Source organism: Metarhizium robertsii (genome assembly GCF_000187425.2).
Source record: "Metarhizium robertsii ARSEF 23 chromosome Unknown MAA_Scf_3, whole genome shotgun sequence".
NCBI lineage: Eukaryota > Fungi > Ascomycota > Sordariomycetes > Hypocreales > Clavicipitaceae > Metarhizium > Metarhizium robertsii.
Window position 1 is genome coordinate 3,542,799 of NW_011942171.1, and position 26,164 is coordinate 3,568,962.

At 53.5% G+C, this 26,164-nt stretch overlaps 6 protein-coding genes across 6 annotated transcripts; 4 read left to right on the plus strand and 2 right to left on the minus strand.

The window, feature by feature from the left end:
- Positions 1–1,053: 1,053 nt before the first annotated feature.
- MAA_03360 (glycoside hydrolase) lies at positions 1,054–1,746 on the minus strand (the record flags this gene model as incomplete). Its single annotated transcript, XM_007821358.1, has 1 exon — positions 1,054–1,746. One exon carries the CDS (start codon positions 1,744–1,746, stop codon positions 1,054–1,056), a length of 693 nt encoding a protein of 230 aa, XP_007819549.1.
- Positions 1,747–5,924: 4,178 nt separating this feature from the next.
- On the plus strand, positions 5,925–8,009 carry MAA_03359 (glycoside hydrolase family 37 protein; the record flags this gene model as incomplete). Its single annotated transcript, XM_007821357.1, has 2 exons — positions 5,925–6,100; positions 6,161–8,009. The coding sequence occupies 2 exons, from the start codon at positions 5,925–5,927 to the stop codon at positions 8,007–8,009; spliced, it is 2,025 nt and encodes a 674-aa protein (XP_007819548.1).
- Positions 8,010–8,308: 299 nt separating this feature from the next.
- Positions 8,309–12,063, minus strand: MAA_03358 (DNA-directed RNA polymerase I polypeptide; the record flags this gene model as incomplete). Its single annotated transcript, XM_007821356.1, has 2 exons — positions 8,309–11,533; positions 11,593–12,063. The coding sequence occupies 2 exons, from the start codon at positions 12,061–12,063 to the stop codon at positions 8,309–8,311; spliced, it is 3,696 nt and encodes a 1,231-aa protein (XP_007819547.1).
- Positions 12,064–15,591: 3,528 nt separating this feature from the next.
- On the plus strand, positions 15,592–18,277 carry MAA_03357 (DUF1212 domain membrane protein Prm10; the record flags this gene model as incomplete). Its single annotated transcript, XM_007821355.1, has 2 exons — positions 15,592–17,446; positions 17,586–18,277. 2 exons carry the CDS (start codon positions 15,592–15,594, stop codon positions 18,275–18,277), a joined length of 2,547 nt encoding a protein of 848 aa, XP_007819546.1.
- Positions 18,278–20,676: 2,399 nt separating this feature from the next.
- Positions 20,677–21,541, plus strand: MAA_03356 (Small GTPase superfamily, ARF type; the record flags this gene model as incomplete). Its single annotated transcript, XM_007821354.1, has 3 exons — positions 20,677–20,726; positions 20,860–20,932; positions 21,176–21,541. The coding sequence occupies 3 exons, from the start codon at positions 20,677–20,679 to the stop codon at positions 21,539–21,541; spliced, it is 489 nt and encodes a 162-aa protein (XP_007819545.1).
- Positions 21,542–24,211: 2,670 nt separating this feature from the next.
- On the plus strand, positions 24,212–25,518 carry MAA_03355 (threonine aldolase-like protein; the record flags this gene model as incomplete). Its single annotated transcript, XM_007821353.2, has 3 exons — positions 24,212–24,281; positions 24,367–24,625; positions 24,702–25,518. 3 exons carry the CDS (start codon positions 24,212–24,214, stop codon positions 25,516–25,518), a joined length of 1,146 nt encoding a protein of 381 aa, XP_007819544.2.
- Between the last annotated feature and the right edge of the window lie 646 nt (positions 25,519–26,164).

Below are 26,164 nucleotides of genomic sequence, written 5' to 3' on the forward strand. Positions count from 1 at the left end.
ATTTTAAATCTAACTGCGAGTAAAATAGCACCCGTGGACATGTTGCTTTGAAAGTCTACACCAGGCATAGGGGGAATCGAGAAGAGCTCCAAGTTCTAGAGACCCTTGGCAAGGCAAATCCATCACATCCCGGGTACCGCCGTGTCAGAGCCGCACTTGACATATTCCAGCTTCACCACCCAGGAGGTGACCATTACTTCCTTGTCCAACGTCCAATGTGGGAAAGTTGGAAGTGTTGCACCAAAAAATGGGCGTGGCCACGCCATATATCTTTGATGTATTAGCACCCTCTATATACTACGACAGGAAGCATCTAGTTCGAAAAAATCCTACAGGAGGCTTCACTGACCTCTATAAAAGGCCGGGCGGAGGCACCTCTTCTACGGCTTGAACTACCTTCATTCCGAGTACATACAGGCAAGTCTGCCCAGTAACCACCCTTAGAAAATGAACAGAACCCTGAAATTTCAAGCCGTTCTGCCCCGAGGATAGATAGACGGCGAAGCAACTTGTCCAAGGTCCATGGACCAACTCGTGAGCTGACTTGATGCGAGTAGCATCTGCCAACACCATATGGGTTTGGACGAGCGAGAACTGGCTACCCACATTTTTGATTGGCAGAATACTTTGGTCGGTCTTGCTACGGCATGTACTTGAGCAATCGTCAAGCTGGCACTTGGAAGAAGTATATCCACTACGTCGACAATTTGGCCCCCTGAACAGGTAAACAAACAAATCCTTCACAAATCGATCGTCCAACAAGACGCACCGAAAGACTTGAAACCGTTCATGAACAGATTTTGCATATTAATCACTACAGTTGACATGCCGAGTTTACGGCTTACTAGGGTACGTGTACCCAATATACAATGGATGAGGGTACGAGATCAAGATGATTGTCAAAGAGAGACTTGGTATTTCGCTGGACATGTACATGGGGGTTTGAAAATATGTAAGTTGAAGATACATGAAAAAGATTGAAATACCCCCGAGACTCAGTATACCCCCATATCCATCAAGACAGCGTCAAACTATCTTTGTCATGCCAGTTCCTCAGTGGCAGCCGGTAGTAGCCAGAGTCCAGCCAGTCAGGCGGTTGGCAATATCAGAAGCATAGCAAGGCGTGCTTCCCATGCCAAGGGCGAGGTTGGCATAGTTGGCCGAGCCACTGTTATACAGACGGGCAGCGGCGTAGTAAACTTGGCTGTCGCCGCTCACAGTTCCCTTAGCCTTTGCAATCAGCTGCTGGAGGCCATCGCCAGATGAGGTGCCGGCCACGCCGTCGTGGACCATCTGGGTGATTTCGCTGCTGGGGCAAGGGTCGACGCCGGCACAGGTGCCAGCGCCGTTGTGAGACTGCATGAGGCCGGGGTTCACGACGCCGTTATTGGTGGTAGGGGCGCGGACGCAGCCCTTGCTCTCCTGCATCAAGACGGCGAGGATGAAGCGGTCATCGATGCCGGTCTGCTTGGCGACGTCCTGGATGGCGCTGCCCACGGCGGCGATCTCGTCGCTGGAGTCGTCCTTGCCCCAGCCGTTCCAGGTGCAAGTATTGTTCATCAGCTCCGAGTTGGCCTTCCAGAGATCGTCCCAGGAGCCCCAGGTGTCCATCGACGGCCATCCGGCGCCGACAGACCCGTCGCCCTGGTAGTTTGTGTATTTGTCTTGGATGCCGCGCTTGGTGGCCGGTAGACCAGCTACGACGGCCGCGAGGCAAGCGGATGCGAGAGCAATGTTTCTGAACATTTTGAATTTAAAGGAATTGAAAGTATGTTTGAGAAGCGAAGAAAATATATATATCAATATATATATATACAATCAAGTATAAAAGGAAAGGAAAGTAAAGAACTGAAAAGTCAAGGAAAGTAGTCCAGCTTGTTTAACCAAGTTACAAGAAAAGGAGAAGGGAAAAACGGACGAGGTGAGCATACATTTATATACACCAAAATTCTTCTCTCTAGAAACCAGACTCGCACAACATCCTCCTCCTGCGTCCTGCCGGCTTTCCCGTCGCCGCGGCCCAAGGTCAAGCCGTGGCTCACGCCGCCCAGGTACAAGTGCGGCATTTCTGAAGACTTTGCGGAATATACACACCTGGATGGTTCTCGAAATGCTCCCGGGACGATTTGATAGGTTCACGGAAAGTTCACCTTCAGGCACAAGAAGGAAGGTCTCTCGGGAGTGGGCCAGAATGGCGGCGCCTCGCGCAAGTTGGTGTTGTGCAGTTGGGTCGTGTGGCAACCCATGAATAACACAATACAAGATGCGTGAAAAAAAAAAGGGAAAATAGGAAAATAGGGGCCTCTTGTTGAGACGATTCAGACCAAATTTCTTGTCGTCCTTCGCTTGGATGGCTCGACTTACGGAAGCAGCTGTCTCTATACACGATCTCTAGAGTCTATACTATGCGAAACACGGCTTACATTGAAACGATATAGTCGACTTGGCTTGAGCCGCTTTACAACCCGTCAATATGTATGTATGTAGACAACTTTTTTTTCTTTCCCCGCCAGGGGTTAAACAAGCTGACTCGTGGCTTTCGAAAAGAGAGAACAGCGATTGCCTCTTTCGACAGGAGAAACCAGCCTCTTGGGTCAGGGCACGCACGAGACTGGCCGCCAGGTCCGGCGCCACATCTCCATCACCAGATGCTCGCCCATTGTCTGCTGCCAATCATTTGCGTGGCGGCAAGCCATCGGCGAGGGTCACGTCGACCAGCTTTGACGGGGCCCAAACGCGACTCGCTGGTGCCTCGAAACGCTCTGACTCGCCGTGACTCCCGGCCTCGACCGCGAATGGGGCCTCTCGTCAAGGCGTCGGCAAGTTTTCTCGTCTGAAGACCCATGGCATGATTTCTACGCGGGCACAAGTACCATGGCGGTATGGGGGAATTTCGCCCGCCGCACATGTCCTTCGTTTTTGCCATGCGGAAAGACGGGGAGCGGATGCCCCGAGCAAGTCATATCACGGCGGCGATAGCGGGCCAAGTCAAGTACTATAGTAGCGACGACAATACCGAGAATACTGATCGGCAGAGTTTTTTTAGCCGCCAGAGGCGTTTGTGGCAGCCAGTCGGGGCGGGTGAAATCGAGCGTTGCAGTCGACTGCGAGTGCAGGAGAGACGATCCCGCGCTTGTTGGTGGACTGATTCAGGGGCATTGTCTGCTCGAACTGAGGTGGCGCGCCCCGTGATGACAATCGTTGAGCGTCGAAACGGTTCTACAGACTTTCGCTTATACCGCTTGTGCTTGGTTGCGAGGGAGGGCGTTGACATCGGGCCCAGAGTCGCCGGAAGCCCGGGGAACTGTCATGATCGTGGCCACGACTGCCTTTGCCGTCCCTGCTTGCTCTCCGTCTTGTCGGTAGCTTTGGGTGATGCTTGGGGCGCCAACGCTGTGCTGCTGGCTACAGATGGTCAGTCGGTGCGGTGGTTTGCCATGCACGTCTCACCAGCACCCGTGAGCTTGCAACATCATGATTGCTGTGGAAAGCGCAGGAGTAATACAGACATGGCATCTAGAATCTCATAAACCAACATGTCCAAGAAAAGAAGAAAGAAACTCTTGCCATCCGGGGGGCTCGGAGCTTATGGCTACGCTGCAGTTTGCTCGCCATGGGCAACATCTGCATCCGGATGGCGATGCAAAATGCGTTACTCCTGCCCGTCGCTGAGAACAAACTGAGGGGCTGTCCAGGCTACAATGATGGACGAGTATTCTCTCCTTTTCAAAAGACGCCCGCACCGGATGGTTTGAACTTGTCCCGCTCGCGACCAAAGGGTCTGATGTAATATTGCAAGGGGCGGGCGGGATGCTGGCAGCGTTTCATACATGGCGAGCATCCTATGCGGATCAGAGCAAGAGCATCTACCCTTATCAGTAGGGATCTGAATATCATCACGCACATATCCCCGGCAAGACGAACCACAAGGTGCAGCGGTGAATCACGCTTGCCGATGATTGGGCCTTGATCTCGAGTCCTGTCCCAAACGAGACGAAATGAAAGGCTTGCCCGGTTCGAGACGAGAGATGGCAGATGAGAGCGCGGTGGGTTTCGGACTCTTTGAGAAGCAGGTTTCCATGTTGCTGCCACGGAGCGATGCTCTTGTTGCCGCAACCCTGTCATACTACTGCAGCTATATATCCAGCGACCAGACAGGACAGCCTCTCTGGCTCGGCTGCCAAGAAGGTCACAGCAGCGGCGTGTTTTCGTCACCGGCTCCTTCAGCCACCGAAGTCCGTCTTGGGAAAAAGCAAAAACCGTGCGAAGCCGCCGGGCTCGACGGAACCTATGCCGGCGGTCACCGACTCACAAGTCACAACCCCCAGGCGGGAGCAACAAGAATAGCATGTAGAACATACATACTCCGTACTACTGGCAATCAAAACCCCAAAAGAGACCCCGGCATCGTCATCAATGCAGAAAGCCAATCGGCCCGGCAGTGGACATTCCGGAACGCACCCTACCCCGGACGCCCGGTGCAGCCAATGCCACGCAGCGTCGAGTCTGGGGGCACCCCAGCTTTTCTGCTGGGCCTCTGCTCCATGCAGCCGGTGGATCTGTCTTGAAGATTTCGATGGCCTCGTGGCCGCGGTTGCAGGACTAAGCAGACTTGGGCAAACCGCGCCGCTCGGGCTCTTGGCTCACGGCCAAACTGTGGGTTTGGCGTCTTTTGTGGATGTATGCGGCCAGGGCTGTTTTTGGTGCGTGTATTATTATTTCCCCCCTTTTATTACCGCACTATTGGTGTCTTGTTGACAGTTGGGGTTTGGATATGGCGGTAGGAGTCTGGTTGCCGGGGCGCGGAGGAGGCATCGAGTCGCCAACATGTGTGTTTCCAGAAAAAAAAAGAACACACGGGGTGAAGAGACGAGCGCGGGGAATGTTGCATAGACTGGCTTGGCTTGGGGGGGAAAGGGACGCCATCTCTGTGTCGACAACCAATGCTTCATGAGGAGATATGGCTCTGTTTCATGGCTTTTGCGCAACGGTCGATGATACAACGCAACTAACCCATGGACGGCTTCTGAGCTGGACAGGTCAACGGCTCTACCGCGGCGCCTAGGAACACATCTAAAACTAATCATGACCTGGGCCCTTCTGACAGGGATGGGCTGGAGTCGGTAGCCACGTAGCCGAGTACCAAGGGGTGGGAGCCGGAGTTTAATATCGCAGCCACATCGCCATGGCTTAGATTGACAGCGAGATTAACTTCTTCCAAGGCCATTTATGGTGCGTTCCGTGTCATCAATGCCTCTGTCACCTGTGGTGGCAGCAAGGAACGAGTCCATGGCTCGCTCGACAGATGCTTGCCCCCTTGATCCATCATCCATCAACCTTCAGCCGAACCAGGCAGCTCTCACGCGACAAACAACATGGACGAGTCATTCGCTGCCCATGTGAGCAAACATAAAGGACCAGACGGCGGGCGGGCTCCGAGATACCCACATCTCTGGGCCAACATTGACGTTCGTCGGCAAGTTAACCTCGCAATTAACCTCCTAATAGCGCCGCCCAGCAGACCCCTACAAGCATGAGCCAAGCATTATATACGGAGAAGGTCCATATGAGCCGCATGTCCATCATCCATGGCCATTGGGACCATCTCCACACTTTGATTGCCCCCATGTCTCTTGGCCTTCGTCACCCCAGACAAACAGAACTCGCTGGGTTTCGTTTCGCGAGCAGAGGAAATGACGTGTCTCATGTTGTCGTCCCTTCTCATAGCTCCCATGTTGGCATGGGCTAGCCGAGTTGAGGGACAAGCTGGGGGCCGGATATAAAATGCTGTGCTGGTCTATCCCGACCTCGATGCGAGGACCAGTGTTTTGGGACCTGGTCTATCATTGCCCAAGACTTGAATCCCGCCTGAAAGGTCGCTTTCTGCTTCTTGGCCTTGGCATTGGAAAACATCTCGGAGCATCATGACAAACCTCAGGCGTCTCGCCGCCGTCCTGGCAGCAACACCGGCCGTCACGGCAATCTACATCAACGGATCCGTCACTGCTCCATGCGACTCTCCCATCTACTGCCATGGCGATCTCCTCAAGGAGATTGAGCTCGCGCGGCCCTTTGCCGACTCCAAGACCTTTGTAGACATGTAAGCCACCTCCCCATGCCCCGATGCCACGTACCAGTTCTCAAGCCCTCGTCCCAACAGGCCGGCTCTCAAACCTCTGGAGGAAATCCAAAACGCCTTCGCCAAGCTCCAACGGCCCATCACCAACAACTCGGAGCTACATGACTTCCTCACAACCTACTTCGCCGACGCGGGCCACGAGCTACAGGAGGTGCCCACGTCTCAGCTCAAGACCGACGCCCAGTTCCTCGCCTCCATCAACGACACCGTCATCAAGGAGTTCACCCAAAAGGTCATCGACATCTGGCCCAGCCTGACGCGCTCCTACAACGCCTCGGCGGCCAGCACCTGCGCCGACTGCCCCAACAGCTTCATCCCCATCAAGCGGCCCTTTGTCGTGGCCGGCGGCCGTTTCCGCGAGCCGTACTACTGGGACTCGTACTGGATTCTGGAGGGCCTCCTGCGCACGCGCGGCTCCTTTACCGAGATTGCCAAGAACACCATCGAGAACTTCCTCGACTTTGTCGAGCAGTACGGCATCGTGCCCAACGGCGCGCGCGTCTACTACCTGAACCGCTCGCAGCCGCCCATGCTGTCGCAGATGGTGAAGCTCTACATGGACCACACCAACGACACCAGCATCCTGAAGCGCGCGCTGCCCCTGCTCGTCAAGGAGTACGACTTCTGGATGGCCAACCGCACCGTCGAGGTCGCGTCGGGTGGGCAGACGTACACGCTGAACCGGTACGCCGTGGACAACACGGAGCCGCGGCCAGAGTCGTACCGCGAGGACTACGAGACGGCGCGCAACTCGTCCTACTACGCCGAGTCGGGCATCATCTACCCGGAGACGCGCAAGCTCAACGCCTCCGAGTACGAGGACCTGTACGCCAACCTGGCGACGGGCGCCGAGAACGGCTGGGACTTTAGCTCGCGCTGGATCGCGAACCCGCAGGACTCGGCGCGCCAGGTGTACTTTCCGCTGCGGACCATGAACGCGAGGAACGTGGTGCCCGTGTGCCTCAACTCCATCCTGTACGGCAACGAGCTCGCCATCGCGGGCTTCTTCAACCGCAGCGGCAACGCCTCGGCCGCCGCCGCCTGGGAGCAGCGCGCCGCCGACCGCAGCGCCGCCATGCACGCCGTCATGTGGAACGACACCCTCTTCAGCTACTTCGACTTCAACCTCACCTCGTCCAGCCAGAACATCTACGTCTTTGCCGACGACGACGCCGCCTCGGTCGACGCCGACACGCGCGGCGCGCCCCCCGGCCAACAGGTCCTCTTCCACGTCGGCCAGTTCTACCCCTTCTGGCAGGGCTCCGCGCCGGCGCACCTCCGGAGCAACCCCTTTGCCGTCAAGACCGTCTTCTCGCGCGTCGCCGCGTACCTTGCCCGCCGCAAGGGCGGCATCCCCGCGACCAACCTCAAGGGCGGGCAGCAATGGGACCAGCCCAACGTGTGGCCGCCCCTGATGCACATCCTCATGAAGGGCCTGACCAACACGCCCGCCACCTTTGGCGCCGAGGACCCGGCCTACAAGGAAGTCCACGGCCTGGCCGTCTCCCTGGCCCAGAGATACCTCGACTCGACGTTTTGCACGTGGTACGCCACGGGGGGCAGCACCTCGGAGACGCCCAAGCTCGACGGGCTTGGGGACGACGACAACGGCGTCATGTTTGAAAAGTACAGCGACGAGTCGACCAACGTGGCCGGCGGCGGCGGCGAGTACGAGGTCGTCGAGGGGTTCGGCTGGACCAACGGCGTGCTCATCTGGGCCGTCGACGTCTTCCGCGGCGAGCTCAAGAGGCCCGAGTGCGGGGACCTGAGTGCCGCCAGGCACGACGGCGCCAAGGCGAAGAGGGCGAGGAGCGCGGTTGAGCTGCCTGCCGGGGATGCCAGGAGGGTCAAGAGGTTTGGGAGGAAATGAGGCGGTCGTCTTTGGACCTTGTTCGACAGTGTATATATAACCCCAGCCCTCACCCGTTTGGCAGCTCTTGCTGGTGACAAGACACTACCGCTGGTGTTGGATCCCCCGAGACGAGACGAAAATCGTGTCGCTGACGAGAAAATTTTGTGACGCCATTGAATCCTAGTATATAAAATAAATATATATATGTACAGTACAGCCAGCGGGTGTGCAACTATGCCAAAGATGTGTTCAACAACCCACCATGTATTTATTCCCCTTTTAATTCCTCATCACGTCTTGACCCTGCCTTGCCTACGCTACGCCCTGATGGCCTTGGGTATGCCCGTCGGCCGCAGAGGCCCCTTTCTCGGCTCATCACCCTTGCTGACCCTGTATTTCAACTTGACACCCATGGCCGCCAGCTCGACATCCAAGTACTTCAATGCGCCGGGGACTACCACCTGCGTCGTGTGCTCGCCGCCGACCCAGCAGTTGCCCTGGCCGTCTTCCCAGATCTCGCCCTGAACCTCGGTCAGGTCGACGCCGTCCGTCTCGTCGAGCCTGGTGGCGCAGTTGCGGCAGCGCACCGTGGTCGGGGCCCTCTTCTTGCCCGGGGCAAACTGCGAGACTGTCGGCTGCACGGACAGGAACGAGCCGCAGCGGCGACAGATCCACGACTTGGTGTAGTCGGAGCAGTTGAGCAGCCTGTCCTGGAGCAAAAAGGCCGTGCCGTGCGCGAGCAGGGCGTCGCGCTCCATTTCGCCGACGCGGATGCCACCGCCGCGTTTTCTGCCCTTGATGGGCTGCCCGGTCGTGGGCACGACGGGGCCCGTGGTTCGCACCTGGAACTTGTCGTTGACCATGTGACGCAGACGCTGGTAGTAGACGACGCCGATGTAGATGTCGGCGCCGAGCTCTTCGCCCGTGATGCCCGAGTACATGGGTTCGTTGCCGTGGTAGCTGTACCCGGCTTTCATGAGCTGGTGGCCAAAGTAGTCGACTGCCGTGTTTTCTTCGTCAAACTTGAACGGCGTCGAGTCCTGGGCTAGGCCGTGGAGCGCACCCGCTTTGCCGGCCAGAGACTCGACAAACATGCCAATCGTCATTCGCGACGGGAACGCGTGCGGGTTGATGATGACATCGGGCTGGATGCCGGACTCGGAGAAGGGCATGTCGATGGCGGGCCATTTTTGAGAAGCGACGCCCTTTTGACCGTGGCGAGAGGAGAACTTGTCTCCGATGATGGGGGATCGCGGGATGCGGAACTTGATGGAGACAGTTTGTAGGGTTTCGCCGCCTGTGTCTGCGCCAATGAGACGGACCTCCTCGACGAAGCCGGTTTCGCCGTCCTTGTACTTTTCGTAGTGGGTGATGCCGTCCAGGTTGACGAGGTTGCCGTTGTAGTCGGGGGTCACAGTGTGCCATGCACAAATGACGTCGCCTTCCTGGACGAGACGTCCCACGTGAGGGAGGCCGTCGTCGTCCAGCATGCCTTGGTACGAGGCGCTGACGTAGCTGTGAGGCGCGAATCCGAAAGCCTTTGTGACACTCTTTGCCGCCCGAGTTCTTGAATCATCCTTGAGGGTAATCTTCTTGGTCTTGTAAATGGTTCCGTGTCCAAATCCCCTCTCGTGCGCCGACTTGTTCAGTATCATAGCGTCGTCCATGTCGTAGCCAGTGTAGGAGATGACTGCAACAACGGCATTCATACCGTTGGGAAAGTTGTCAAAACCATAATCGTTGTGCAAGGGCGCGCGGACAATGGGCGTCTGTCCAGTCTGAATTCTGTACGACTTGTTGTCTGTTCGGTATCTGATGGCGGCGCCGGGGGTACCCATCGTCTGCTTACCCATCTGACACTGGTACATGTTTCGGGGGGACTGGTTGAAATCGGAAAAGGGCGTCATGTTGGCCAAGATGGACAGCATATTTGTGGGGTCGAACTCGACATGAGTAGATACGCCGGATTCAATTTCTTGTGGCAACACGGCGATGGACATGTACGGCTGCTCATAGGGTCCGACAAAATCTTCCTTTTGAAGAGGGAGATATTTCACGGGTCGTACCATCCGTGCCGGGGTCGACGTAATGTAGACACCGGGATATGAACCCCCGTTGGACACAGGGACATATCCAATCTCCAATTGTAGTGGCACGCCGTGCGTACCCTCGACTTTCCAGTATCGCAGACAGTCGGCTATCCTAAGAGACTCCTTTGGTGTGCACCAGCCGAGGATCTTGCCATCCATCATGACGACGACATTGTCGCTTGTGAGGGCGGATGATGTGTCGACAACACCTAGTTCTTTGACAAGCGCAGGAAGTTTGGATGCGTCAACGTGGTCCGTCACGATCTTGCACTTGTGGGCCAAATGGTTCAGCAAACCACATGGTGAACCATCAGGCGTGTGGACAGGACACATGAAACCCCACGACTCGGGGAGCAGCTTTCGCACAGCAGTGGTCCTCAGCTGAGCAAAGAAGGCGCCACGATGGACCATGCGGAAATGGCTAATGAATCGGAGGAAGTTGAGTTTTTCAGCCACAACAGTAAAACCAGCTGTTTGCTGCAGGTCCAATCCTGATGGGCTCTGCAAGTTTCCGGTGGACAAGAAGTATTCAAGGGCATTGCCCAAGTTTTCATTTGCCTTTTTGAAAATCGCGCCCGGGAACTCCTTTCTGAAATCCTCGGACGTGAAAGGAACTTCGGGGTGTCGTCGGAGGAAATCACGCAGAGACGAGCGAACGCCAACGCTCAGGAATTCGTCGAGTCGTTCCTTGAGAATCTGGCCATACAAGAATCCACCCAGCAGGATTTCCTGGTTTTGAAGAGCATCGGGGTTGTCAACGGCACACTCGCCAGCCGCCAGGGCATACAGCTTGCGGACCATGAACAGCAGCATCCGGAACTTGTCAAGATCCTGTTCCTCAGTCACGTTCACATTGCCCAGGTGAACCAGAACGATCCTTCTCAAAAACTCTGTACCAACTTCATAGTCGGACATTGTTTCTGGAACGCCAAGCACAACCCGAAACTTTTCTCCTAGATACGCTCTGGTCTGCGACTTGCTGTAGAGTCCATAACTCTTGTATGTTCGTAGTAGCAATTCGACTCGATCCGTTAAGAAAGTATTCTCGGTTACTTTTGATCCCATCGGGCCAATCAATCCCTCGAAAATTTCTCGGTCATTTGTCTCTACCAATGCTTTAAGGATCATGATGACAGGAATCAAGTATTCGTTCTTACGCCATGAGATTCGAAACGTGATGTTACCGTCATTGAGGTAATGAAGAACATTGGTCTGAGAAGTCTCGTCGGGTCGAACGGATCGAACAATAACACCGTACGAGGTATAACCCGCGCCTCGGCTTTGAAAACTAGGTCGATTGATGGCCATTGGAAAGTTTCGCTTGTTTACTTGCAATAATCTAATAATTTTCTCAATGCCATTGACAATGAAATAACCTCCGAGTTCCTCAGATTCCTCCTTTCGCTGAACAAGTTGAGCAGGAGAGTTATTTTCGAGATGGCATCGATTGGACTGCGAAGTAATAACGTTAGATAAGTAAGGCTTTGCGCCGTGACATTGAATTACCATACCTTGATCATGATGGGGACCTGTCCTAGTTCTCGTACAAATTCAATAGGTTCTCCACCATTAATGGAGTATTCGAATGTGGCCGAAAGTCTTCCTCTGTACGAGACATGACGTTCTCTGCACTCGGCGGGCAGGATTTCTCGGTTTCGTGCCATCTTGTTCGTCGGGGGAACTTGGGGCTTTTGCAGGCTCACACCCTTGATTCGGATACGAAGACGATTCTTTCCCTCGGGGCCAGATCTTTCATCACCATCGAGAAATGTCTTGGTACCAATATCCGTCAATCCATAGTCAAGAAGCCCTTTCTTGCCATCATTTCCGAAAATGCGATTGAAGGACTCGATGTGTGGGTTCACGGCCAATTGAAGGGCGGGATATGCAGAGTGGTCTTTTGGCGGGTTCTGGAAGAGGTCTTGACGCCGCAGGGTGTCATATTGGTGATCCCATTTTGTACTCGTTGCCGATGGAGCCATTGCGGCGACCTGTTAAATGTGCGCAGCAACGGGACTGCACCAGGTTCACAATTTCAGAATTGTTCGTGGTATAATTGGAGCTTTGGTGGAGAGGTCTCTGTTAGAAGAGACCCAAAAAGCTGTGACTGATGGCCACCGGCAGTTTTCCGACACCATACACGCTGGAAATGAGCGGTTTTGTATGGCAGGCAAGCTCCGGGAAAAAGTTGAAGCCATACAAAATTTCCACTCCAGCCCGCTACAGACGTCGAGCTTATCGCAAGGCAGAAAAAAAAAAGCTGCGCGATAAGAAACGGTCACGTGGGTGTATCGATAGAGCACAGATTTGTGGAGAAATTCTCGCTTCGTGGGACGTACAGAGATGCAGAAGCAGTGGAGCACAGAAACCTTGGGGTTTCAAGTTTCTCCCAGTTGATGAGAAGCGACCCGCAGCAACCCCCTGTGACCATGGCCGAGTTTGGAGATTTGCAGAATTTAGATTGGTCTGAGCAGTCTCGGGACATCAGGGACTCGGGGGGCTCTGGGGAAATCTGGCGGCCAGAGGTCGTCTGGACGAAAGGGGACGATGGCGGGAGACATGCAGCCCCATGCCTTGCAGAAAGCCACAAAAAGATGAGGTGCGCCATGCATCGCCTCTTTGATATAACAGGAACCGCTCTGGACGGCTGACGTGGAACTAGCTATGTTTGCATCGTTCATGTTGTTTCTTCCTTTCTGGGCATTGCCATGCTATGCTGAGCTTCTCTGTGCTATGCTGGCCCCTGGATCCTGTGACGTGAACATCCAATGGCGACGTGTTGGACGGTGCCCCATGCCATTGCCGGCGCTGTGTAATACAGTCAAGTAATCTGCTGCAAGACGGTTTTGTCTCAGTGTGTCCAGGTGGTAGTACTACTACTAGTACTGGCAAAAGGCCGTACTTGTCGCCGAGTCATCGTGAGTGAGACAATGGCCATAGATGTCAGGTATGGATTACCATGTTGGGCAAGTTAGCGTCACGTCATGGATAAACTTTCTTGTTTCATGTGGCCAATCTCAAAGTGTCGCAATCTTCTATCAACCATGGCTGCAAGCTTATGATGGATGAGGTAGCCAATACATTAGGCGCGCGACTAGTTCACCATGGAGAAGCTCAACTTGGTTTCTCGCCAGAGGACGTCCGGATGTCACTTTCACTTCCATCTCCATCTTCACTTTCCTTGACGGGCTGGCAGGCTTGGCAGGCAACCTGGGTCACCAGCACAGATTCAAGCAACTCGTCAACAGGTGGCTGAGTCGCCGTCTCCCTTTTCCCGTTCGTCCCGGACACGAGCAAACTTGGACTGGCAGTGCGCCCTTGTCCCTGTTTGACCCCTTGGTGCCACATTCAACCATCACGATCGAGCCGCGGCCTTCCATCTCTGCCTCTGAGCTAGGCAAGCTAGGCAAGCTGGACAGCGCTGGGCGTACTGGACCACGCCCCGGTTGTCGGATGTAATGTTTGCATGATGATTTCCCCTCTGGGATTCAAGCGGGGGCTTTGCCAGGAACTAGCAATACACAGTGCCGGTTTTTGTGGCTCGCGCCGTGTACCAAGTGGCCTTCATGTCGTGATGAGAGCCCAACATTGGATTGGCAATATTAAAAACATGGACCTGCGGCATACACAAACTTGAAACCCTGGGGAACCACCCGACGTGCCAGGCGAAGCGAAAGGAAGATCAATGCGTTCTGGCAGAGCACAGAGGCAATAAGGCACAATGCGGTTGCTGCCGAGAAAAGAAAGAAGTGGCTGGCCAGTGAACTAGTAGTACTAGTACGGAGTACGGAGTAGATGGATTTCTTCGTTTGCGTGACCGAAGAACGCATGACGGTCCCCAAGGGAGGAGAAAGGCACCAGGTGAGGAACACAGCTTGGGTAGCGGCACCGGCCTCTTTTTGGCATTCCAAGGCCATGTTGACGAGAAGCAGAAGCACCGGACAATGCTCTATCAGAAACACATCAAGGTGATGCATCATTGATCCCAGATCCCCAGACCAGGACCTGCAGACGCCTCAAGCAAGCCTCAATCAAGCCCCAGTCCCAGTCGACGGCCGGGGACGTCCCAAGCAGGCACATTACTACGGAGTACAGCAAATAGATATCGCAGAATAATATAGCCAGGGGCCAGAGAAGCATGGAAGCCCGACGAACCCAAGCAAAGGACGGCGGGGACCCTTGCCGGGAGCGCGCCCAAATGTTCACGGGCTCGTGATGGCTGCAGACGCATGCAAAAAAAGAGGTTGAAGAAAAAACTAGAACATAAAAGCGGGGCCGGAGACAGGATGACTCGACCAAAGTTGACCAAAGTCGACATGGCCAACGAGCCCAACCAGACGTGGGGAATTTTGCGAAACCGTGGCTAAACCTTCAACACAAGCCCTCGCCTTCTCCCGCTCGGGAACAAACCACACACGCCGTCTTTTATTCCCCGAGGAGAAAGCAAAAGGGGTCAGCAAATCTTGCCATCCTTTTGGTCCCGTGCGGTCTGGAACGAAGCCGCTTGGCCTGACCTCCGCACAGTTTGGCCTATTCACCGTACGGGCCTAGTATTTGATCGGGGCACGTGGACGCCGACATTATAGTACATGCAATTTCGAATCCTCTCGTCTCGTCTCGTCTCCCTCCCTTCGGGCTACCTTTTGCTGTCTTTTGCTACCTTGATCACCAGCTAAGGAAGGAGCAGATGCTCGATCTTAGGTAGCCAGATCTCGTGCCAAGCTCCGACATGGGAGTTGCATGAGCCATCAAACTAGAAGAACCAGGATGGATTGGGCGCTGTGGACCAATGACTCGCCTCCTTCTCGGCGGCTCGGTGCGCGCTGGCTGCCGTTAATATTAGAACATTGACGACATGGTGGCGGCGTGGCCATCTTGAGCCGCCGCCCATGCCTCCAACGGCACTCCCGAGTATACGGTGCATATATGTGCGGATCTACTATGCCAGTTCAAACTTTACACCAAGGGAGCCATGCTTTGGCCCTGCTCTGGCTTTGCCATGGCCACGCTCTAGCCAACGTGTTACGTGTTGGGTATCGTGAGGTCCGGTCAAGGAGGAGAAAGAGGAGACGCAAGGAAGCGAAGGATGGAGGGAAGCAAGCAAGAGCAGGAGTGTAAAAAACGGCAAGAGGGGCTTGGGCAAGACATGATGGGCATGGGGACGCATCACATTCGGCTCTCATCCGTGTCGTTCCAGAGACAAAACTGTCTGTTTCCACATGCCTTTGACCATCCAATCCTCAGATTTCCCACAGCTTCTACCCTTCCTGTAAAGCCTGCTGTGTAGTCACTTGCGCAAAGTCTGGGCGAAGCTTTGCCGCATGGGGTATTAGTCTTGGGCCACGTTCGCTTGATCACCACGACTGCCGCGAGACAAATCCTCTTATTATTCTGCCCTTCCGCCATCTTTTCGTCCTTCCACCAAGGCATTTGTCTCGGCCTCCACACTTTGTTCTCGTCTCCTACCCGTTTGTCATTTTTGAGAGGACCGACTTGGTTTTTGAGGGCCAATGGCCTCGCCGTCGGAGTCTGCTCAGGACGTTCCTGGGTCTGATGCTGGGTGCGGACCAGACCCGGCTATACACCACCACACCTATCATCACGTTCCAGCCGATGATGCTGACAACAGTCACAATGTTGTCCAAAACCCAATTGCCACCTCTCCCAGTCATCCGCCTGCTGCCCAAGTAACCACGTCACCTCCTTATCCTCCTTCAGCCTCTGCTGATACGGCCGAGGCTGCTGCTGTTGCCGCGGCAAGGCGAGAGAAGGGTCGTGTCAGATTCAACAGTAATGCAACGGCCTCAAAACCGCCCGTCATCAACTTCGAACCTCCTCCACGAGTACCCGAGCGCTCGGCTACGCCTTCTCCTAAGCTAAGGCCATCAATTCTGCGAGCAAATTCGTCAGGATCCGTAGCAACAGCTGAGGATCTGGGGATCAATTTGGACGCTACTTCGGAAAAGGCTATTTCGGCCGCCGTTGCTCAAGCACGAGCTCAGCAAGTTGCCGCCAAGGTTTTGCGCGACTCTCCGCCTGGATCCAGAGCTTCCATGGACTCTCTAGCTACGACAGCTGCCAGCGATGGCGGTCTTCTTCCCAGTGATTCTCACATTCCTCTACGTAACTTGGCGGCTGATGGCACAGCTGTAGACAGTCAGCCACAAACTCCCGAAAACGAAACTGACGAGGCTGCGTTGAAGGAAGAGGCATACGACCTTGTCAGAACCCACACTCGCCGTTTTGCCTCGGCTACAGCAAACACTCTCCCCGCAGATGAAGAGGTCATTGTCAGCTCAGCAAACGTCCAGCCTAGCCACGTGAACGGTGGACTGTATGATGGCGTGTACAACGTTCCTCCACCAAAGCGATATCGAGGAAGCGTGCTCTCACAGCTCTTGAAGCTGTACAAGCCAACCGAGCCCAGCTTGCACGGAGCGCATTCCCGAAATTGGAGCTCCTCCTCCCCAGGTGCCGTTACGCCCCCGAGTCTGGAATCTGGCACAGCTACACCCACCAGCTCCCGCAAGAAATGGTACGAGGTGAATCGGTCGCAGGACACGTTGGCAAACCTTGTGGAAGCTTCCACACGCCTCGCCAATCCAAACAAACAAGCCCCGGAGCCGAAAAGTCCGGGGAAGAAGCGTCCTGGCGCCAAACGAAGAACCAGCAGCAATCGACTAAGCGGCTTCTGGCAGAAGGAAGAGGCCCGGATTACTGTACATATTGCTGAAACGCTGTCCCGCCAAGGATATATCATCAAATTGTGTCGAGCACTCATGCTTTTTGGTGCACCCACTCACCGTCTGGAAGAATATCTCACCATGACGGCACGCGTACTCGAAATCGACGGCCAGTTCCTATATCTGCCCGGCTGTATGCTTATCTCATTTGACGATAGATCAACCCACACAACTGAAGTCCGCATCGTCCGTATCACCCAAGGTATTGACTTGGGAAAATTAAAAGACGTACATCACATCTACAAGGAGGTCATGCACGATGTCATCGGTGTGGAAGAGGGTACCCGTCGACTGGATGAGCTCTTGAAAGCCAAGGACAAGTTTCGAGCATGGATCCGAGTCCTCGTGTTTGGATTGACGAGTGCAACGTGTGCCCCGTTTTCATTTTCCGCTCGACTTATTGACTTGCCATTGGCCTTTTGCTTTGGCTGTCTGGTTGGGTTGTTGCAGTTGATTGTGACACCGAAATCAAACATGTACAATAATGTGTTTGAGGTGACGGCCACCATTGTGGTTAGTTTTCTGGCTCGAGCATTTGGAAGTATCAATGAGGGAAATTTGTTCTGCTTCTCGGCCTTGGCTCAGAGCGGAATTGTTATGCTTCTCCCCGGATACTCGGTCTGTAAGTTGGCCCAAAGTTGACCCTCACCTCCCTACTACCTCGCATCGATCCATCTCCCAAGGATGGTGGATGTGGTCGTCCATTTAGAATGAGTAATTTTCTTTCTTCGATATTGAGCTCATGCTAATCTTTCTTGCAGTGTGTTCTGCTCTGGAGCTTCAGTCCCGCGCTATTGTCCCCGGATCGATTCGCATAGTGTATGCCATCATTTACTCCCTCCTCCTTGGCTTTGGCATAACGGTTGGTGCTGCTCTGTATGGCCTCTTTGATAACAATGCGACATCGGCAACCACGTGTCAAAGTCCCATGCCGTCGGTCTACACCTTTATTTTCGTACCGTTTTTTATACTGTGTATCAGTATTCTTTATCAAGCTAAATGGCGGCAAATGCCAGTCATGGTCTTGATTGCGTTTACGGGTTACATTGTCAACTTCTTCAGCAGCATCAAGTTCGTGGCCAGTCCTCAAATAGCCAACACATTGGGTGCCTTGTCTGTGGGCATTCTTGCCAATCTATACTCTCGCTTGCGCCACGGCGTAGCCGCTGCCACTCTCATTCCCGCAATCTTCGTGCAAGTACCAGGGGGTCTGGCATCAACTGGAGGTTTGCTGAGTGGTTTGAGTACAGCCAATCAGCTCACCAACTCATCAACTGTGATCAATGGTACGAGCACGGTAAGATTCATCCAAGGCGAGTCAATGAACACCGTCGTGTTTAATGTTGCTGCCTCGATGATTCAGATTGCGATTGGCATTGCGGTGGGATTGTTCATGAGCGCAGTCGTTATCTATCCGTTGGGAAAGAGACGAAGCGGCCTGTTTAGCTTTTAATGTTGTTCATTCTGGTCCATCATCTTGTATAATAAGGGGTATGTCTGGATATGTATTCATTTCATGGCGATTTGATTCGAAGCGATTCATAGCGAGGGGTGTGAATTTTCTAGTATGTAATTTTTGGCGTAGATACTTTGGGGCGGTAAAAAATAAATGTCTTGGTCTGGTATTGATGTCGCTGTGCTCGGTGCAATACCAGATCTTGTTGATGTCGCCTGGACCAAGTCTGTCTGTAGCCACAACCAGTACCGAGATGTCAGGCTGGGGATTGGCGCTGCGGGCCGCCAATTAGCTCCCGCCTATTCCCGCGCGCCATTATTTTCAATGCTTTGCAACTTGAATGATTGCTGCAATTGCCCATGTTTGAGCAGCCGTTGACCTGGCTGCATGGTACCCAGGGTAGGTATTAGCTGATATGTATAGACACCTTGCTGCGACTGAGGCGCCTTGCTTGCCGCCGAGGCTAGAGGTCATTCAACGTTGCGCCACTGACTACAGACGACGTCTAGATTTGATGCCTCTGGCACTTGCTGCTGCAAACATGACGTTCCTCCACGTACTCAGAAGTGCACTTCGCAAGTGCTTAGATGAGGTTGAGCAGATTTGGTAAGCCAAGCCAGGGGTGGTGGCAGTGACACGATGCTGATCCAGCGTCGCGGCGCCGCAAAGAATTGTATCGAGGCAGAAAAAGTGTCCAACTAGGTGATCCAACGAGCCGCTGGAGAAGGCCTTCCGGGCTCGAGAGCACAATATGCGCCCCCTTGGCCTCATTGACCTCGTTCAGGAACAATACCTGTCACCACCCATGTCGGTCTGTCCGGTTACAACATCATCATCTGCCGCATCTACAGCCGGCCCCTGTCCGCACTTGATCGCAAGTACTAGTATTGTGATCCATGATCTTTCCAATGTAGTAGTTGTAGCCGTCGAGGTTGCCTAGTCTTCCTTGAACTAAAGCGGGAGCCCTGCAAGGCGTGCGAAAACGCACTTCACTTGGCGTGCTCTAACAACATGGCGCTGGACATGGCTTGCATGCCGAAGCGCAGCACGTCGTCTTAGTTGAAGTCGAGGCAACCCTTGCTGGGCTTTTGATAGTTGCCACCCTGGCTCGGCAGACTGATGAAACGCTAATAACTAATGGCCGCAGAGGAACCAAGTAATCCTCATTGGCTGGACGTCTGGTGACTCCTTGTCGATGGACACACCACGCACACACCCACACCCTCGGCTGTACTCCAAGCAGGTATACAGAAGACGGAATACATGGCACATACGCCGCATTTGCCCAAGCTTGGAGTCTGGGCCGCCGCCATGGCCACCGCCCTCATTGTCGTTGTTCACATCGTCGTCGTCGTCGTCGTCGTCTCCCCCCCGTCGTGAACAAACACAGCCAGCAGCCAGCACCGTCGCAGTGGTAGTGTAGCTGTACCGGCGGCAGGGCAGCAATATCCGCTACCACACAACATCATCTGCTCGCCAAGTCGAGCACAGAGTACCCCGTCGCACTTCTGCCATACGTGCTGTTGGTTGTAGTACTCGCTGTGCTTCCCGTATTGTCTTGTAATCTTACTCCGTACCTTGACCCGACCGAGACCTTTTCTCCCCCACAGCCTCCCAACCGCCATCCAACACTGGAGCCGCCGACACTACACCATCAAGGCACGGGTCGTCCCCGCTCCAGTCCCAAGTCCAGATGTCCACAATTCAGGCTCTACGGTGTACATACAATGAACGGGCTTGCGCTCTGCTTGCTTGCTACCTTGTCAACTTGTTACTTCGCTACCCTGGCGGCCTGGCTTCTCTGAGCCTGCCATCCCGCCTTGGGTGGGGTCTCTAGTTGTCTTGTCCTGTGTTCTGCGCAAGGCATCTTGCTCGTCGAGACCTACTCCGTACTGCTTTGAATGTCCTGTCCCGCACAATTCTTTGTTTGCCGTGGCCCCGCTGGCTGTGAATTCACGAGTCTGATCTCCTTTGCTCTTTCCTCTCTTTTCTTTCTTGTTGTGTTTTCCGCCTGTTGTCTGAAGCGCACGCGCTGCTGAACCGGTTGCCGCCTTGCCTCTAGGCCGAACTGTCGTCAACCTCAGTCGCACTCCGTAGAATGCTCAGAGACATCACACTGCACTGAGCACTGGTTCATAGCCCCACCTTCCCACCACCGACCGACCTCATTTTGCTTCCTGCATCGGCTGCTTGTATCTGCGTCGTTTGCTCACGGCTTGTCACCCACGACGAGATATACCTTTGCCCTCTCCAAACGAAGCGCTTCCCCTTGCTTTTAATAGAAGTCGTCGCCACTAGCAAGCTGAGCGGGGCACGCATGAGCTCTCACATTCCGCCCCTCTGCGAACATCCGTCCACCATATTCACACCGGCCAAGAAGAAAACCCTGGGTGAAAATGGCCGGAATATTTAAAAAGGTTTACGACTGGCTTCTGCGCACATTTTGGTAAGTCAAGGCTACCCAGAAATCTCACGCAGTCTCCCACGACGTAAGGCGGATTCGGCCATCTTGACCCACTTGCAACTTGCGAGACCATGCCAGAAACTGTTCGATACAGGTGCTGATAAGGCTGTTCTAGGGCGATGGAGATGGAGGTTACGCTCGTTGGTTTGCAGAATGCCGGCAAAACGTCGTTGTTGAGAGTTCTCGCCGTAAGTTGACGGGCCGGCAATTCCCTGGAGCAGTAGCTGACAGAATGCGTGGCAGGGTGGTGAATTTACTCTCGAGTAAGCAAGCCTTTTCCTTGCCCATGGTCTCTCGAAGTCCGAAATTTTCGTTAAATCGAACATCAAAATTTCCATCTCGGGAATTCGACGAGACGAAACATGACTGACCGCATAATCTTACTCAGTTCGATACCGACCGTCGGCTTTAATATGAAACGCGTACAACAGGGCCATGTGACTCTGAAATGTTGGGATATTGGCGGTCAGCCAAGGTTTCGAACTATGTGGGAGAGATATTGTCGCGGCGTCAATGCTATCGTCTTTATCGTAGACATCGCAGACGTAGATCTCATTCCGCAGGCTAAGGATGAGCTGCATTCCCTCATGAGCTATCCAACATTAGCTGGAATTCCCCTTCTGGTGCTTGGCAACAAGTCTGATTTGCCTCAGAAACTTTCCGTCGATGAACTGATTGACGAATTGGATCTGAAGCTGATTCAAGGAAGAGAAGTCTGTTGCTATGGTATCAGTGCCAAAGAAGAAACTAACCTCGATGCTGTGGTTCAGTTTCTTGTGAAATGGGCCAGCCGATGAATTGCCCATACCATGATGCGTACGAACGTCCGGCGCTGAAATGATCCTCTGACGACGATTGACGACGATGACAGATTGCGGTACAGCATCGTACCCCTATGCTTTTCCAAGTAATGCCATTTGTTGTGTTCCGCTGGTGGAAGGAGAAGCGTGGGTGTTCGCGCCGCCCACTGCTTCCGAGGCTATCCAACCATCTTCTTTTTAACGATTTGGCGATATAAATTTCTTCTTCTCTCACGAATTCACGAACACAGGTTGCCGGGTAGTAGTTAATTATTGGCGATCCGGTTGCTGCTTGGTTTACGTTTTCTTGTTCTTTGATTCCTGCTTTTCCATTGAATTGGGGGCATAGCGAACATTGCCGAGCGGGAGTAGAACAGGGTCTGGGGCTTGGGCCACAAGGCATACAGATACTTGCCCAATATGTGGATTTTTGTTTTCTATTCCTCTTAACTTCTCATTGTCCATATGTCCAGCTTATCCCTTTGAAGCGTATTAATTGCTGCGTGAGGCATTGTATGTATAGCACAGATAAGACGTATCAGGACTTTGGATGAAAAGAAGCGAGGTGCTCTGCATTTGGCAAGTAGCGGCCCTCCGGGTGATGGCAAGAGAGGTGGTTCGTGTTGCTAGGTGACGTACGAATGCTGCCAGGCCCGAATCAGCCTTTTTCCAGGTTGAGCCTAAGCAAATCCGGAAGAGTCGTCGCGTAGGTCCATTGTGAGTCGACCATAAGTTCGATGGCAGCGATGTGGTTCATGTGAAGGAGAACAGCCCTACTCATGGCGCGGCAGGCACTGAAGAGTTAAGCTCTGATGACTCGCAGCGAAGAAAGCGACCAAGTGGGTTTGGGGGAAGAAAAACTGGCCAGCCTGGGAGAAGGGGAAATGAAGAGAAAGAAATACAAGATAGACGTAGGACACCCTTAGAGCTCGGCGGAAAGGGAGGACACAACGAACGACGACTTAACGGCACCTTATTACTGGCTGCATGGTGCTGTGTTGTCGCTGCACACGGGCCACTTTGATGCGTTGGCCAACTCATCATTGCAGCTTGCCCGCAAGCACGCTGCTGGTCCTGAGGCATGTAGCTGCGTGTTCCCTGTCATCCCAACAGGCTCACCCTGCTCACAATTTTCTTTCTTTTTCTCTTATCCCCTTCCTTTTCTTTCTCGTCTGTTGGAACCCCCAATTCTTACCCGCAGCCCTCTCCTTGTGCTGGCTAATTTGCCCTGCAGGGGAAACAGTGGTTGAATTCGTGAGAGTTGCAGAATATCAAAGCCACGCGACGACCAAGGCTGACCCAAGGCGCTCGGCTGACGCCGCTGGGTCACCTCCATAATACCATTTCAGCTGAAGCTTCGTAGTGCGCAACTGTGTCACCTGTAAAGAGTCTGGCCCGTGTTAGTTTTTAGCACCCGAACTCATCCACGCTGGATTCTGTGTACTCGATAACTTGGCCCATCCAACAGAGTGGCGGTGGATGGGGTGGCAGTGGGTGCAACAGTTTGCGATGGCGGAGGCAAGAGTGCATGCCGTTTGCGAATCCAGTTTATGGAGTACAATGCTGCCGAGGATATCGTAGAGGCTCAATGGCTTGAATCCAACATGTTGCTACGACCTGAACCTGGTCATGGTCAAGTACGCTCGCCGTCGTGACAGCATTGGCTGGTCTCAAGACGGTGGCTGGTTGTGTTTCGCTGTCGCATGCTAGGTAAGACAGCAATAATCGGTGGTGATAATGCCAAAAAGGGCCATGATTCATTCTGGATAAGACGGAAGGGTTGTCCAAAGATGATTTCAAAGTGAATCGCCAAATCTACTACATTTGCCAACTCTTGTGAGGTCTGCAAGCCCAGAGGCAAAGGGCGCACGACAGTGCCCCAAGGCGGGATCAAGGTGGTTCTTGCCTTATGTACGTGTGTACATATTTCAAAGAGGAAGGAACTGATTAAACTGTCCAAATACCTAGGTACTTCGAAGCACGGGCAAAGGGGTCAATGTGAATCCGCCAGAAAGATTAGAATCATGCTCATATCATAGGTATTCGGCTTTTCTTTATCTTCTTCAATATTCCTGACCTTTGTTTAATACTAGTAATTATCTGGGAGCCTTTGACGACGGGGTCCATTTCCCACTTTCTCGTGCTGTGTGCCCATGACAACCTTCAAACGCTCTTTCACCTCTATCAGTAAATAGCCGTGCTAGTCCCAATGCGTCGCCCCCACAATCAAACCAATCTAACGTGGGAGATGCGAGACTCTGGTTGAGGCAAACAGACACTTCGCTACGGTTTCACCATTAAATCGTGAATCCTGTCCTCAAACCTTGAACCCGTTTATCCGCCTACGTCACTCTTCCAGATGATTCCAAGTACGCGAACAGCACGAACAACACAGACTACGCCCTGTCATTGACAGGCTCCATCGCTGGGTGGGGGGATCGGGGAACGGCAGGCAGACAAACGTCTGCTCTAGTTCTGCTCACCTGGGCAGGGAGGAGGGGGAGTCGACAGAATTAAACAATGAGGCATCGATCCTACCTTCAGCTCCATCAAGCTACTATAAATTGGACATCAACCAGCCTCCGAATAATTTCACACTCCCCAACTTTGCCGCAGCGGACCAGGTTCATATCATCTTCAGCAGCCAGAATGAGCAACAGCAACACCATGGCAGGATTTGAGGGGGAACATAACGCATGGATTGGTGCTAAGGGCCCCGCCGCATTTGACTTGAGAAGTAAGAGGTGACAGCACTTGGTATATCAAGACCGCGACTGCGATTGGTATTCCGACGAGGCAATTGCTAACGCAAGAGTATTCAGGCGATGTAATGACAACACCAACACCGTCTATGCTTGCTGCCATCCAGTCATGTACATTGAGAGATGACGTCTTTCGAGAAGACAAGACCACAATGGAACTTGAAGCTCACGTTGCTGCGTTGTCGGGCAAGGAAGCCGGACTGTTCGTCCTATCAGGAACCATGGGCAATCAACTCGCCCTTAGGAGTCTTCTGGCTCAGCCACCATACTCCGTTCTATGCGATCATCGCTCGCATATTATTCAATACGAAGCCGGTGGGTAAGTAACCATCTCACACATCTCGTCTTTCTGTTTCACGGTTGCACCATGCTAATCTTGGTCACGATCCTCGCAGTGTGTCAACGCTTACTGGTGCTACCGTGATGACAGTAGTTCCAAAAAACGGTGTCCACTTGACCCTTGAAGATATCAAGAAGAATGTTGTGCTCAGCGATGATGTGCATGCGTGTCCAACGCGAGTGATTAGTCTGGAGAATACTCTTAATGGCATGATTATGCCTCTGTCCGAGGTCAAGCGAATCTCCGATTTTGCAAGACAACATGGAATTAAAATGCACTGCGACGGCGCTCGCTTGTGGGAGGCTGTGGCAGCTGGTGCTGGCTCGTTGCCCGAGTTCTGTGCTCACTTTGACACAATTAGCTTGTGTTTCTCCAAGGGCCTTGGAGCACCGGTTGGAAGCCTTCTCGTTGGTTCCCAAGAGACTCTTAAGCACTCTCGGTGGGTTCGCAAATCCATTGGTGGTGGTATGAGGCAACCTGGATTTATCACGGCTTGTGCTAGAGTTGCCGTAGACGAAACGTTTGGCAAGAAGGCTGACGGCAGTGATGGTTGGCTCAAGGCGTCACACGATATGGCCAAGAAGGTTGAGGCCTTGTGGAGTGGCATGGGTGGCAAACTCGTTCATCCGGTGCACACAAACATGTGCTGGATTGATCTCGACTCGGCCAAGTGTAGCGACGACCGCTTCATCGAGCTGAGCCGGACTGCTGGTCTCACCGTATCCGGGGGCCGACTGGTGACGCATTACCAGATTGCTCAAAACGGAGACGATATTCTGCGAAGGCTAGGCGATGTTTTTCAGAAGGTGTTTGCAGAGCCGGAGGAAGTCTCATCAGGGGCAGGAGTCAAGAGTATGTACGAGAAGGCATAGCGGCCCCAGGACGATCAATCTGAGTGCTCTCCTTTTAGCTTCTGCCGTCTTTTCTCCTATGGTTCAAACGGGGGGTTTGCTTACTTTACTACTTTTGTATTCAACTGCACCTCAGCAAATATAAGACATTTACAGGATCGATTTATCCGATACGTACTCTATGTACCGTGGGCGTTGCCCGGGTCGTGAGAGGCGAAGTGAGGGCAAAAGTGATGATGTGATGATACATCATTCCTATCCACGACCCGCGCGTATTGCTCCTTCCGTGTGTACAACTTATGGTTCGCCTTCCCTGCTTTCGCATTCAGACACGTGCTGTTGGCTACAGAATCGAGCTCTTGCCTTTCCCCCTCTACTAGCGAATACGATTCCTTTCCACACGCACGTCATGTTTTCCTCTCCAATTTAGCTGCTTTGTCGCATCCTGTCATCTTACTGCCGATCCTTTTCAGAGATGACATATTCGAGAGTCTATTTCTGCAGAGCCTCTACAAAAAGAACGTCTTGCGGTCTTTTATACTCTCCCCTAAGCACTGGACTGTTTTTCATCCCGGCTCTCCTAAGACCCGGCATCTGACCAACACGTCACATCTAGAACGAAGCAGAAGCTCGCCGACAGCAGGCACGATAGCGACACTCGTTGCGG